We start from the raw sequence: 15,381 nt of genomic DNA on the forward strand, positions 1-15,381 counted from the left end.
TTCTCTCTCTCCTTCAAAAACAGATAAAAACATTTAAAAAAATTAAAAAAAAATCATGAATGGATGTTGAATTTTATCATATTCTTTTTCTTCATCTAATGCAATGATCATCTGATATTCTCCTTTAGGCTATTACTATGATAAATAACTTGTATTTTTATATTTTTCAAAAGAGAATTTCAATAGCAAATATTAAAATTGCAGGTAAGTGGGGTTTATGAGTTGGCTAATGTTCTGTTTCTTTCTTTCTTTCTTTCTTTTCTTCTTCTCTTTTTGAGAGATGAAGGGGCACAAGGGCAGGCATCTGACCTGGCCCTAATGTTCTGTTTCTTGATCTGGGTGCTAGTTACACAGTGTGATTGGTTTGTGAAAATTCACTAACCTGTACACTTATGATGTTTAATTTCATGTATATATGTTATACTTCAAAAAGGAAAAAGAGAATGAAAAGCTCTCCCCTCTGAAAGATCTTTGGATGCCCCACTTTCTACTCACATCCACCTCCTAAGAGAGGTGAAGATCTGGGTTTGCTAAGATGGAAGAAAGGTCAAATCTTTAAGTGGTGCACGACTGACACACTGACACACTTAGCATTCTCAGAGTTAGGTTCTTCTTTTCTTTCCAGAATTCAGGGTGTATCAGCCCAGTTTTTCAGTAATTCACTCAAGCCAAAGTTGAGTATTTTGCTGACAGATTGGATTATTTTCTAGGTCACCCTCTCTAGACAATCTTTGCATCTGGTTTTTGCTATCTTTGCTTTAGCTGAGATTCCCCAACGTGAATTTTTATGTGTTGAGTTATTCTAAGGAATTCTATTTCTCACCTTTTACAATAACTGCAGATGTTACCTTTCATGTAAGTGTGCACCATATATTGGTGTAGTCTTACGTTCTGTCTTCAGAATGTTTCTATTCTTCACAGATTCGTTCCTAATTGGAATTTTTGTTAGAACTGAACTGAATCTATTCATTGAATTTGAGAGGAACTGACATCTCTACAATTTCTCCTCTTTTCATTCAGGATCATGGTAAGCCTCTCCATTATTTCAAGTCTAACTTATCCCCGTCGGATATGATCCTGTATGGTTCTGTAGTTTTCTTCATATAAATTCTACATATTTCTTATGAGAGTTATTGCTACTTGTTTCATGGCATTTTTGTTGTTGTTGAGATTGTTGCTATTGTGAATGGAACCTTTTTTTTTTCCATTCAAAAATGAACCCGTGGAGCGATACGATCTCTACCACCCCTTTCGGCTGTGAGACTCTATGGTTCCTCGATTCTATGAGAACATTCTACTCGCGCCTACATTATCCGAGCCCGAAGGAAGATGGCAACCGAGAGTCTCCAAGCAAAGGGTCGCTCTATCTCGCCTTTGTTCTCCTCTCGGTGGCTACTGCGCAGGCGTAGTCGCCCCAGTGCCGTCCCCGCCTTCCCGGTCGCGGGCCCAGCTCGGTAGCGCCGGCGCACTGGCGCGCTCCGTTTACACGCTCCGGGGCCTGTAGGCACCGCGAGTTCCGGCTGTCGCCGTCGCCGCCGCAGCTCCTGGAGGTCGGTTGCGACGAGTAACGGCGCCGGGACGAGCCCTGCGCCGCCTTCTCCGATATGTACCCGAATTGGGGCCGGTATGGCGGGAGCAGCCACTATCCGCCGCCGCCGGTCCCGCCGCCGCCACCGCCGGTGGCGCTTCCTGAGGCCTCGCCGGGGCCCGGGTATTCGAGCTCGACGACTCCCGCGGCCCCCTCCTCCTCGGGCTTCATGAGCTTCCGCGAGCAGCACCTGGCGCAGCTCCAGCAGCTGCAGCAGATGCACCAGAAGCAAATGCAGTGCGTGCTCCAGCCCCATCACCTTCCTCCGCCCCCCCTGCCGCCCCCGCCGGTGATGCCGGGGGGCGGCTACGGGGACTGGCAGCCACCGCCGCCACCGATGCCCCCGCCACCTGGGCCGGCCCTCAGCTATCAGAAGCAGCAGCAGTACAAACACCAGATGCTCCACCACCAACGAGACGGGTCTCCTGGTTTGGTTCCCATGGAGCTGGATTCCCCCCCCGAATCTCCCCCTGTACCGCCGGGGTCATATATGCCCCCGTCTCAATCTTACATGCCCCCACCTCAGCCACCACCCTCGTACTATCCCCCGGCCTCGTCTCAGCCCTACCTGCCTCCCGCTCAGCCGTCCCCTTCTCAGTCCCCACCTTCCCAATCCTACCTGGCGCCCACCCCCTCTTATTCTTCCTCTTCCTCCTCCTCGCAATCCTATTTGAGCCATTCCCAGTCCTATTTACCCCCTTCTCAGGCATCTCCTTCCCGCCCCTCCCAGGGCCATGCTAAATCCCAACTATTAGCTCCACCTCCACCGTCCGCCCCTTCTGGGAATAAGACAACTGTCCAGCAAGAGCCTTTGGAGAGTGGGGCCAAGAACAAGAGTGCTGAACAGCAGCAAGCTGCCCCTGAGCCAGATCCCTCAACAATGACTCCACAGGTAAGAAAGCATCTGCCTGAACTGCATCTTTCACCTAGAGGGCCCTAAGTGAGCAGGCCTCAGTGCTTTAACCAGTGCTTAGGCTAATTCCAGCACAATGAGTAGCTAATTTACACTCCAAAGGATTCCTTGAGAGTCAGAAGTCTGACATCCCAGCTTTTCAAGTAGCTAAATGTGGATTATTAAAAGAACGGTTCTTGAAGATGTTCCTAAACACCATGGAGTAGTGAGGTGGGTTAAGAGTTACTTCTCAGATGTATTCTTTGGTTTCCTCTGACTGACCTCCTAGATTTTGTTGCTCTCGCAAAGCGCTTTGTTTTAAAATTGTATTTTAAACTCAAATTTCCATCTGAGAGGCAGCATAAAAAAAGAAGCTTCCCAAAGGGCTGATACCTGAAGTGCATATGAAATTTATGGCCAGTTAGCTTCTTTAAAAAGTTATTTAGGGGGCCACCGATAGCTCTCAGCTACGTGAATTACAAGGTGTTAGCAAATGAAGAATGAAGTCATGTTCTAACAGAAGCATCCTAATTATGCTTATAGATACATATGCAATCCATAGGAAGTCTCTTCACCTTTTACCCTTTTGGGAGTATCTTGGTTATTTGAGGAATGGACCCATACATCCTTTCTCACATCACTTAAAGTTGTAAGATGTAGCCAGTTTGCTGCATTGCACTGTTACCATTCACTCCAGAGTAACTGCTGTGGAATGTGGCCAAGGTGGAAAAAAGTTAGTGATATCTCTTCCTTTATGAGAGAGCTGTTCCTCTAAACTTCTTTAAGTGATTCTTCCTACAGAGCAAAGATATCTAGGATAGCAGTAATAAATGAGTTCCTCCCTTAAGAAAAAAGACAGAACTAAAGTAAATATAGATAGACAACTTGTAGATAAGAGTAGATAACTTGTTATGATAACTTGTTATAGATAAGAGTAGATAGCTTGTTTTGATTTCTTGAAATAGACACTTTTAGCAATTACTAATCCACCTTAGATTCCCTAATGAAAAAGGAGTTTTTTAATCTACAAGCTGAGATTTACATATAAAAGATTACCAAAAAATAGGGATATGGTACTCTAATTTTGTGGTGGTTTGGCATTAGAAATTAAGAACATAAGTAAGTTGTTTTAAGTTAGCAAGATGTTGTGTTTGGCACATCATCAGGAGAAAACTCTTGTAATGCTGGAGTAAAATAGAAGAAGGGATTCTGTTGGCTTATACCAAATTAGTACCATCCCACCAGGTTATTTCCCTCAGATTCCTCTATAATAGAGACAACATTTCTGTCCCCCGTTCCCAACCCATTCTGAAATTACCAGTGCTTTTGTTGTCAAACACTCTCAGAGGTAGTCCAAGCCAAAGTACGACGTCTGTATCCTCCTGTTTACTAGACAAACGAATTGTTTTTGGAGGGAAAGGAGGAGGAATCAGACCAGTCCTTAATACAAATACCATGAACACTGGTTTCCTGGTTTTGCTTTTCTGCCTTTGTACCCTTGTTTGTATTGAACTTCTTTCAATGCTTTCAGTATTCATTGCCTCCGGTTTTTTGTGGAGATCCGGGGAAAAAAAGTGGAAGATGACTTGAGAAGTGTGGGGGTCAGACCAAGAAGGACCTTGTAAGCTTGTTTAGGCTTCCTTCCCTCTGTCTAGAATTCATCCCAACTTCCTCAACCCTCTCTCCCTGCTTATATAGTTGTATTGCTTTAAAGGTACATCTCAAATGTCAGGTCTCTTTGAAGCCATCCCTGAGCTCACCCACCTGGTTTGGTTCTGTTTTTCAGATTGTAAGTCCCTTGCAGACAGGGACTATCTCACCATCTTTTAATCTTCTGTAGCACCTAGGACAGTGCTACAAAGTTATCATGTTCTAGACTTAGGATAGTTTGATTTATTAGATTATAAAGGTTTTCTTCATGCCAGTGCCAATCTCTTACAATGAACCCTTCTGCACATGTATTATTCTTTGCTTCATACTTTACTTTTGGAATATGTCATTGGAAATTTTTATGGTGAAAGATTATAAACATACACAAAAGTAGAGACAATGGCATGGTTCCCCCTATATACCCATCGTTCAGATTCACCAACTATCAAGATTTTATCATGTTTACTTCATCTATACTTTTTTATTATTATTGCTGCTGAAATATTTTAAAACAAATCTTAAATCTCATGTTGTTTCATCCCTACATTCTAAGTCATCTTTCATAAAAAAAATGGACCTTTTCTTAGGTAAATACATCATAACACCTACTAAAAGTAGCAACAGTTTCTTTGTATCATCTAATACCTGACCCATTTAGATTTCCCCTATTATCTCATCATACTAATGGAATTTAAAATAATTCTCTGATATCATCCATGTTAAAATTCCCCAGTGGACTCAGTCATGTTTTATTGGTTTGTTCAAATCAGGATCCAATATAGACACTGTGAAGCAGGATAATTCTTTGTTGTGGAGGACAGTCTGTGTGTTGTAGGATGTGTAAGCAGCTTCTCTGGCCTCTAACTACTAGATGTCGGTAGCAGCCCCCAGTGGGAAACAGAAATGTTTCCAGACATTACTAAATATCCCTTGGGGGTTAACATCACCCTCAGTTGAGAACTCCTGATCTAGACCAGTCTCTTCTATTCTCTTTTTCTATCCCATGCCATTGAATTTGAGAAATCTATCTCAGTGGTCCTGTAGAATGTCCTGCATTCTGGATTTGTCTGCTGTCTCATAGTTTTCCAATCATTTGAGTTGTTGCATTCTCTTTCACAGTTCTGGTAAACTCTGAAAACTTAGGTTTAAGTTCACCTTTCTTTTCGCAAGTGTGCTTCATAACCAGAGTGGTCCTGTGTGCTTCATTTGCATCCCATCAAGAGACACACAATGCCTGGTTGTCCCACTATTAGTGGTGCCAAGATTGATCGGGAGGAACAGTCTGGTCCCTCCATTGTAAACCTTCCCATCAGTTTTGCCTCTAATGTTTCATCCATTATAGTCTCTGCCTGAGTAAATTATTTCTCCATTAAAGATTATAACGTAATTTTTTTTTCTGTCATTTCTTCATTTTCTATATGGAATTCTGTAAAGAAAAGCTTTCATAAATTAGGACTATTTAATTAGAAATACGGTTGGTATAGGAAAGACAGGATAAGTGCTTGATATGCTTCCATTTAATTTCTAGTTTTCAACGTGTATTTATTTTTGGGACAGAGAGAGACAGAGCATGAACGGGGGAGGGGCAGAGAGAGAGGGAGACACAGAATCGGAAACAGGCTCCAGGCTCTGAGCCATCAGCCCAGAGCCTGACGCGGGGCTCGAACTCACGGACCGCGAGATCGTGACCTGGTTGAAGTCGGACGCTTAACCGACTGCGCCACCCAGGCGCCCTAATTTCTAGTTTTCAGAGTAAAGCATTGATGATTTAATGGAATGTATCTTTTTTGAAGCATTAACTTTTCTGTATGTTTAAAGGACTGGCTAGGTAAAGTGCATACTAGCCTTTATTTCATAAATTGTGACTTTATCCTTTTATTCTCAAAACTTATTTAGGTAAAGCTGTTGACTTTGATTAGAATTTTTAGTCATTTATTTAAAATTCAGCTATTTATTGAGTAGCAACTATGTGCCAAGTACCTTCCTTAGTTTAGTACCAGAGATGAAATGGTGAAGAAAATTTACATAGCACCTGCCCTCATTGACTTGTTCCAATGGGAAGAACAAGCCATTTAATAGGTAATTCTGAGCAGCACAAGGTGCTGTGGAATTGTAAAATATGCCTAAAATATCACTAGACTGTTTGATGAGGAGTGGGAAAAGGTGAGGGTTTTTTTGCTTTTTTGTTTTAAGCTCACCATTGTATTTACAGTGCCCTGCTCAGGGTCTAGCACATAGTAGGTGAAGAACAAATATTTTTGTAAATGATTGGATATAGCTGAGAGCTGTAACTGAGTTGAAGAAGTTTCCCTTTGTAAGTGATATTTAAGTGAAACCTGAAGAATGAGTGGGAATTATCCAGATAGCATTTAAAGTAAGGCTTACTGAAAGCTCAGGGTGTGAATGGTAGACACAAACCAGATCAGGGTGGGCCTATGAGGACTTTTGGGAAGTAGGACGACATTGAAGGATTTTATATAGTCAAATGTGACAGATTGGCATTTTTGAAAACTCACTGTGCTTACAGTGTGGAGAGTGGAATTGAAAAGATCAAGGGTGATTTAGAGAGAGCACTTAGAATAATCCAGGCAAGAGATAATAGTGGCTTGGACTTGGATGGTAAATAGTGGAGATAGAGACAAGTGGAAAGACTGGAGAAGTATTTGTATACTAGAATCTAATTGGAGATTGAGTAGTAGTGGAAAGGGAGGTGGCAAGGATGATTCCTGAGTTTCTGGAATAGACTGCTAGGTACATGGTAGTCCCATTTACTAATAAAATAGGAAAACCTGGAAGAGGGGGAAGAGCAGGTCTGGGGAGGAGGGGAAAACATGAGTTTGGTTTTAAACCTACTAAGTTTGAGGTCCTTGAGACACATGATTCCAAATGGAGATGTCCAATTGGAAGTTAGATACAGGTCTAGAGTCTAGAATCGAGACCTTGGAGACATGATAGACTTGTGAGTCATCAGCATAAAAATGGTATTTGGGGCACAGAAATAGCATCATTCAGACATGTCCTCAGTGACTCCAAAAGAAGGGTGTTTTTAGCTCTATTGTAGAAAGGAATGAAACCTGTCTGGACTTCCTAATGAAGCCAAAGCCAAACTAGTGGTCAGTTCTTCTGATTGTTCCATCGTATCAGACAACTCCATCTCACATGGGATGTTAGTTCCTCCTGAGGTCTCCTGAGGAGTGTGTGTAGAGTAAGGATAGAGTTTAAAGGATATTGAGCCTAGCCCCGCAGAGTCTCAGTATCTAGGGGAACCAACAGAAGAAAGACCAAGTGGATAGATGGAAAGTCAGGACAGTGCAGTCCCACGGAAGTGCGAAGAAGACTGTTTCTAGGAGGAGGGAGTGGTCAGCTGTGTCACTACCACTGAGAGGTCAAGCAAGATAAAGACCGTGAGTTATCTTTTGCATTTACTGACATGTAGATTATTGTTGACCTTGGCAGGAGCAGTTTCATAGTGACTGAAGCCATATTGCATTGATTTGAGGAGTGATGGAAGGTGAGGAAATGGGGATGGTGAGTATAGACAACTCTTTCAAGAAGTTTGACTGAAGGAGAGAGAGAGAGAGAATGAGGGCAGGAGCTGGAGGAAGAGGTGAAGTAAAGGAGCATTATTTTTTAATTTTTAATTTTTTAGATGGGACTAAGATTCCTGGAGTAGAACGTGCACTTCAAGAATACTGAAAATAAACACTTTAAATAAATCTAAAAGATGGAAAACCAATTCATTATTTTACCAGATTTCTCCCCACCCCTTGCTTTAGGATGTAAGACATAGGACATTTAGTGTTACAGACATTTATAATAACCTGGATAGGAAAGGCAACCTTCTAAAATTAATCTCTGCAACATCTCTCTCTCTCTCTTTCTCTCCCCCTTTCTCTCTCCCTCTCTGTGTCTCTCCTTCCCCTCCCCACCTCACACACTCTCTTGCTTTATACTTCCCTGCTTGGAAAATCATTTAGCACATAGTTCATTACTGTACCAGCAAGTGGTCAGTAAGTGTTGAATAAATTCGCATCTTTTTTGGTAATGATATTTGTGACAAATAGTTCTTACATCCTTTTTAATTGTCTTTGTTCAGTCTCTTCTTGAATGTGACATGTGCAATGATTTTCCTCTACCTATAAACTAACATCCCATGTGAGATGGAGTTGTCTGATACGATGGAACAACCAGAAGAACTGACCACTAGTTTGGCTTTGGCTTCATTAGGAAGTCCAGACAGGTTTTATTCCTTTCTACAATAGAGCTAAAAACACCCTTCTTTTGGAGTCACTGAGGACATGTCTGAATGATGCTCATTTGTAGAGCTTTAAAAATGTGCCAAAGCCTAGTCCTAAGATTGAATTAGATCTGGCTTCTGCTTATTGTGTTCATATGAAGTAGAAATTGAAATTGACCTACAATGCATGCTATCAGTACATCAACAACTACTCAAGGTCCAACAAGGTTCTTTTCTTTTTTTTTTTTTTTTAGGTTTATTTATATTGAGAGAGACCGTGAGTGGGGTAGGAGCAGTGAGAGAGAGAGAGAGAGAGAGAGAGAGAGAGAGAGAGAGAGAGAGAGAGAGAATCCCAAGCAGGTTCCAAACTGACAGCACAGAGCCCAGAGTGGGGCTTGATCTTGCAAACTGAGATCATAACCAGAGCCAAAATCAGGAGTCAGATGCTTAAGTGACTGAACCACCAAGGTGCCCCTCCAACAAGCTTCTTCACCCTAGACTAGGTCTAGGAAACATTGATAATAAGATGGGTATAAATTGATTTAGAATCTAGGTCTTGTACAGTCTGTAGCTGTTGGCTTCTAGTTGATGTAAGGTGGTTTGCGTCTTTGTATCTTTTAGCGATGCTTTCAAAGCAACTAAAAACTAAAGGAAACTTTTAACTTCTGCTTGAAAGAGACTGAGTTTATTAATATTTTTAAGCTGAAAGATAAGACTGTTGCTGTTTTCATCAAATAGTGGAAGAAAGTTGAAAATGTTTTAATGGTACATTATTGTCACCTGCATGGTCAGTGTCCTGTTTTTTTGTTTTGTTTTTATGTTTAATAGGAAGAGTAATTATATCCCTGGAGCTGATGATTATGTGCATGGTAATTAAAAACAGAAAGGCCCAATCATGACCCAGACTGCAAGATATAGTTAGTGAGATGGAATTTATTCTTCCCAATGGTTTGAAGCAAGGTTCAGGTCATAGAAAGGAGTGGCCTAGAAGATCAATGGTTATTGATCTTCATTTGATCAATAACCATTTATTGACATTCTCCTGTGCTCCAGCAGTATGTGTAAGCACCAGATAGGATATAAGAAAAACATGAGGCAACTCTCTCCCAAGAAAATTCTATTCTGTGAGTGAAAAAACAGATAACAAAACATTATGTTTAGTGAGAGAAGAGTATATATTTTGTGCATCTTGTTTGCATGTGGGAAATTAAAGAGGATGTACAATAAAATATTAACAATGTAGGAAATCCTGGTTATCCAAAGGTGATGAATTCCCCTGAATCTAAGGAAAATGAATCCATTTAACACAGGAACCAAAAGTTTATTGTAAAAAGTAAAAAATTTGACTTGGAACACAATCTTAAAAAACAAAGCCCAAAATCATAAGAAATAGCTGAGTCTTTTTTTTTTTTTTATTGTTTATTTATTTTGAGAGAGAGGGAGAGAGAAAGTGTGAGCAGGGGAGGGGCAGAGAAAGGGAGAGAGAGAATCCCAAGCAGGCTCCACTCTCAGTGTGGAGCCTGATGCAGGGCTCAATCTCACGAACTGAAATCAAGAGTCAGACACCCAAATGACTGAGCCACCCAGGCGCCCTAGGAATAGCTGGGTCTTAGAATGAACAAAGACTGGTGTTGATTTGGTTTCTGTACTATAATTTTTGTTGCAAAGTCGTATGGCAGTATTATATATCATCTTGTATTTTGGTTTTGGATATGTTGAAAAAAATGTAGGGGTTTATCAATTTTCCCAGGAGCTGTTTTCAACCTTTAATATTCATGTCCTTCGCTTTTGCAGTTCTTATTCTAAAAAATGTTTTGGTTGTAATTGACAGGACTTAGGCTAGATCCTCAACTATCAGTAATGAGTTCCTAAGTTCTCCAACATGACTTTCGTAAAATCCTGCACCTTTATAATTATAGTAGAAATGCATGCTGTTGTTAATTATGGAACTATAAAGGGTATTACATTAGTGAATATTTTAGTGTTATGACAACTTTTTTCCTTATGCAACCTTGTAACCATAGGGAGTTATATAATGAATACTGGGAAAATGAAGATCCTGTAGTTATGTCTGCGTGGTGAGATTCTTTATTGATTTGAATTCATCAGTTACTGCTTATTTGTACAGTTGATTCTCCTTATTTGTGTTGCCAAGAACACTGGCAAAAAAGTGACCAGGAACATTGAATTAATGAATACTAAACCACTGCTCCCAGGGGAAATACAGGGTTAGGTTCCTATGAGCTTTTGGTCTCATGTTCACCCACCAGTTAATACATAACCTTGTTTCATATGTGTTCCTGTTTAATGGCACCTTATTTAATGTATATTGTTGATTAACATTGAACTCACAGCCAATAGCACTGTAACACATGGGTGTGAATGACGTTAGTATCTACAACAGATTTTCTGTATTAAACACATCAGTCACAGCTTTCTTGCACTTAGGAACACTAGACAGCACACCACACTATACTTGGGGCCATTTTAAACAGCAAAATCACCAACAAAAAGCACAGAAATCTGAAAAATGTGGTCCTCAATAGACCATGAAAAGGACACTTATTTACAGTATGAGAGCCAAACAAAAAGGCAGAGCATGGCCTTGTTCTGTCACAGCAGGAAATGTGCAAGGCAGGCAACTCAGATTTTTCACTGCTCTGCCACGCATGTCCACAAATGACAGCCAAAGATTCCTGAGTATTGATTTTGGAGTTAGAAATAAATTTTAGCAAGTGGGCAAATTTGCAAATATGGAAGCCATGAATAATGAGGATCAGGTGTATTTTCTAATTATTTCTGCATTAAACTTGTTTTTGTTGTAACTTTTTAAAAGTGGAAGCATAAAACAAGCTTCCAGAAAATTGAATTATTGGAAGTATAATTTGGAAGACAAAGCTGAGACTTTTAAAATAAATAGCATTCTAAAACACAGTATATTCTCATTTATGTGTATATAACTGGGATATAACAGGTGTTTAAAAGACAGAAGAGCACTGGAGAGAGAGAAGGCAGAGAAGAGACAGAACTACTTGGTTATATTCATTAACTACAAGACTCCTTGATAAATCCCCACCAAGTAATGGCAGATTAAAAACAAGCAGCTGTGAATATTGAAAGCATTTATCAAAAAGACTGCTCTCACTTCCAAAAGCGTGTGTGTTGAGAGAGTAGAGAAGTATGTTGAATTAATATATTTGCTTAACTTAAATGTGTAAATCTAGAGGAGGAATGGAAAGATCTCGTGTACTTATGTGCCTTTCTCAGTCCAGCTTTGCCTTTTCTTACATATAGACCTGTGAACACAGATACCAACGCAGGTCTCTGTCAACACCGAGTTTCAGATATGTAGGATTGTTAATTACAATTCTTAAAAATGGCTTCTGTTGTAGGAACAGCAGCAGTATTGGTATCGACAGCACCTGCTTAGTTTGCAGCAGAGGACGAAAGTACATTTGCCAGGACACAAAAAAGGTCCTGTCCTAGCAAAGGATGCCCCCGAGCCAGTTAAAGAAGAAGTTACAGTACCTGCCACCAGTCAAGTACCAGAACCCCCTTCATCTGAGGAGCCCCCGTTACCACCTCCTAATGAGGAGGTACCACCTCCTCTCCCACCTGAGGAACCCCAGGTAACCATAAAATTAATTACTTGGTGTTTACTAAATTATTCAGCTTTTTTTCCTGATTCATTTATATATACCTTTGTCAAAACGGATATATGTTTTTATGTATTTTTTTTTTAAGTACATGTAGAATTCTGTTACGTAATAATCAGATGAATGCCTGATCAAATTTAGAAAAGGCATTTTTTTCATGGTTTCAGTGAATAAAGAATTAGACACTCTTCTGAACTGAGAGTCTCTAAGGACTAACGGGCTACCAGGGTGTTTTCATACTGGCAGCACAGGGCAGTGTTTAAGAGCTTCAGCTTCTGTTGTCAGACTGCCCAGCCTGTAGTCGAGGCACTGCCACTTGCTGGTGGTGACTCTGCACAAGTTAGTTAACTGTTCTGTGCTGTAATTTCCTCATCTGCAAAATGGGTGGTAGCTATCTTAAAGAGCTGTTGAAGCATGAAATGTGATAATCCTTGTCACTTAACATATTAACTGACACATGGAAAGTTTCACTTTGATCCAAAGGTACTTTTCTCCCAGAGGCCATGTGGAAACTTTATTGAGCCATAATGAGTACGTTGTCGTCTATTGGTGAAAAGTGGCTAACGTGAAAAAGGTTTCTCCTAGAGGGCAAAGGACATAGCTGTAAATTTGCTTTTTGGGGGAAATGATCGCCCTACTTAGGGACAGCGGGATGGATTATTATTCCAATGAAGACTGTGGAATTTATAAACTCCTTTGTATTAGTATTTGTAACCCGTAGTCTAAATAGAGCCAGGTCTTTTATCTAAACATAAAATAGTTTTTCTCAGTCAGCCAGGGTTGTAGGGGTTCTGGACTTTATAGTATACTACTTTGTAAAATATTCAGGTTTCTTGTTAGTTTTGTTGCTGATTTGTTACTTACATAAGAATATATTCTCTCTTAACTGTAGTCTGAAGACCCGGAAGAAGATGCCCGGTTGAAACAGTTGCAGGCCGCGGCAGCACACTGGCAGCAGCACCAACAACATCGAGTGGGCTTCCAGTATCAGGGAATAATGCAGAAGCACACTCAGTTACAGCAGATCCTGCAACAGTACCAGCAGATTATACAGCAGCCGCCGCACATGCAGGCAAGTGCTTCCTCCGCTGACACGTGGGAAGTTGCCCCAAGTCATTTAAAGGAGTTGTTATTCCTGAGAGAGATTTAAGTATGAAGAAGGAAGGATGTTAAATACTGACAAATAGATGTTTCCTAGGAGGGCCCAGGTAGTTAGCTATCTGTCACATCACCAGGGATTTGGGAAGTATGGTTTTATGGAAATGCTCTTGGGGTGGGGCAGGTATAGTGGAGTCTCCTGGTCATGTCAGCCGAGGTGGATGTTAGAGCACTGTTGCTGAGGATCTTAAGAGCCAGAGATTCTTACCAGGTAGCTTCAGGTTGCCTACAAATCACTACAGTGACAGACAAGCCAAAATCCATCAGAAAGATCAAAGCCACCACCATAAAAACCTAAGGAAATACACCATAAAAGATACTTGTTTTTCTTGTATCTTGAAGATACAAACTTGTGTCTGTGTGTCTATAATAATGGATCATTTCTCAAGTTCTTAAAATGATCCACGGTAATATTAAAAACCTGAAAAGTAATTATTGCTGAGATAGGTATTTGCTTTGGTATTTAGTTGGTTTCTCCATCTCGGTGATAACTTACAGAAACGAGTCAAAGGAAGAAAGATCATCACTGAAGAGATGTAACAAGCTTATCCTTAGTGTCCCAAAGTCTCTAGGGTTTTGATTTCCTAAGACTTCAAATGCCCTGGATTCATTAATATTTTAACTTTTGATGAATTCTCCTCTATGAATGTCTTGAATAATTGTTACCCCTTTATTCGTAGACCATGTCTGTAGACGTGCAGCTGCGGCATTATGAGATGCAGCAGCAACAGTTTCAACATCTCTACCAAGAGTGGGAGCGGGAGTTTCAGCTGTGGGAGGAGCAGCTCCATTCTTATCCTCATAAAGATCAGCTTCAGGAGTATGAGAAGCAGTGGAAAACATGGCAGGGACATATGAAAGCGACTCAGACCTATCTCCAGGAGAAAGTCAATTCATTTCAGAACATGAAGAACCAGTATATGGGGAACATGTCAATGCCACCTCCTTTTGTTCCATATTCTCAGATGCCTCCACCTCTACCAACAATGCCCCCTCCGGTATTGCCTCCATCATTGCCACCACCAGTGATGCCCCCTGCCCTGCCTGCTTCAGTGCCCCCGCCTGGCATGCCCCCACCTGTGATGCCACCTTCTCTCCCAACCTCCGTGCCCCCACCTGTGATGCCTCCATCTCTCTCTTCTGCAGGGCCCCCACCGGTTCTTCCCCCACCTTCCCTCTCTTCTGCAGGGCCCCCACCGGTTCTTCCCCCACCATCTCTCTCCTCAGCGGCACCTCCGCCTGTCCTGCCCCTCCCACCATTGTCTTTAGCCACACCTCCTCCAGGATTACCTCCCCCTGGGGTTCCACAAGGGATACCTCCTCAGTTAGCAACGGCCCCAGTTCCACCCGCCTCCAGTTCTCAGAGTTCACAGGTTCCAGAGAAACCTAGACCAGCACTGCTTCCCACTCCTGTGTCTTTTGGTTCAGCCCCACCCTCAACCTACCATCCTCCACTGCAATCAGCTATTAGCCCATCAGAACAAGTGAATTCTAAAGCCCCTCTGAGCAAGTCTACTCTGCCATATAGTTCGTTCTCATCTGAGCAAGGACTTGGGGAGTCTTCAGCTGCTCCATCTCAGCCAATCACTGCAGTCAAGGACATGCCAGTGAGGTCAGGTGGACTGCTTCCAGATCCTCCTAGAAGCAGTTACTTGGAAGGCCCAAGAGGCCCAAGGTAGGTCTGCCTTTGTTTGGATGATTGGTTGGTTTGGCTTGGCTTTTTTGTTGATTTAGGCTGGGTAGGCCTTGGTATAAAAAGCTTTTTTTATATGATTTTTATATTCTCTCTGTACTTTTATATATATTCCTGGTTTACAATTAATAATGTTAGTGTTGTTCACTTACTCGATGTGACATAATAAAATCTAGAAATAGTAACATGCCCCATTTCTTTGATGTCACTGCTTTTATTCTATATGTAAAGATTATAATTAGGGTGAACGTCATGTTTCAGAGTAATGCTTACCAATTTTTTATTGACCTTTTAGCTATAAAAGTAATATTTATTAAATTTATTTATCTTTTTTTTTTAATTTGACAAATAACTGAATTGATAACTTCTCTTTGCTAGATAATATGCTAGCTGTTGGAGATAAAAACGAATAAGCCAATATTCTAGTGAAATAAAGCAACAAAATTTAGTGTAAGGGTAAATAGGACTTTTATCCATTTGCTCAGCAAATATAGATTCCTGCTCTGT

At 41.1% G+C, this 15,381-nt stretch overlaps 1 protein-coding gene across 3 annotated transcripts in view; it reads left to right on the top strand.

Moving 5' to 3' along the window:
- The first annotated feature begins 1,239 nt into the window (after window positions 1-1,239).
- Window positions 1,240-15,381, top strand: part of YLPM1 (YLP motif containing 1) — a 76,333-nt gene continuing 62,191 nt past the window's right edge. Inside the window, exons 1-4 of one of the 3 annotated variants that reach the window (XM_047861255.1) lie at window positions 1,240-2,480; window positions 11,760-11,996; window positions 12,916-13,095; window positions 13,862-14,856. In XM_047861255.1, coding sequence (XP_047717211.1) covers window positions 1,605-2,480; window positions 11,760-11,996; window positions 12,916-13,095; window positions 13,862-14,856 — 2,288 coding nt within the window. In that variant the 5' untranslated portion in view covers window positions 1,240-1,604. The remainder of the gene's footprint in view (window positions 2,481-11,759; window positions 11,997-12,915; window positions 13,096-13,861; window positions 14,857-15,381) is intronic. The other 2 variants (XR_007152755.1, XM_047861253.1) reach the window with 2 other exon arrangements.

Source organism: Prionailurus viverrinus, chromosome B3 (assembly GCF_022837055.1).
Source record: "Prionailurus viverrinus isolate Anna chromosome B3, UM_Priviv_1.0, whole genome shotgun sequence".
Classification (NCBI taxonomy): domain Eukaryota; kingdom Metazoa; phylum Chordata; class Mammalia; order Carnivora; family Felidae; genus Prionailurus; species Prionailurus viverrinus.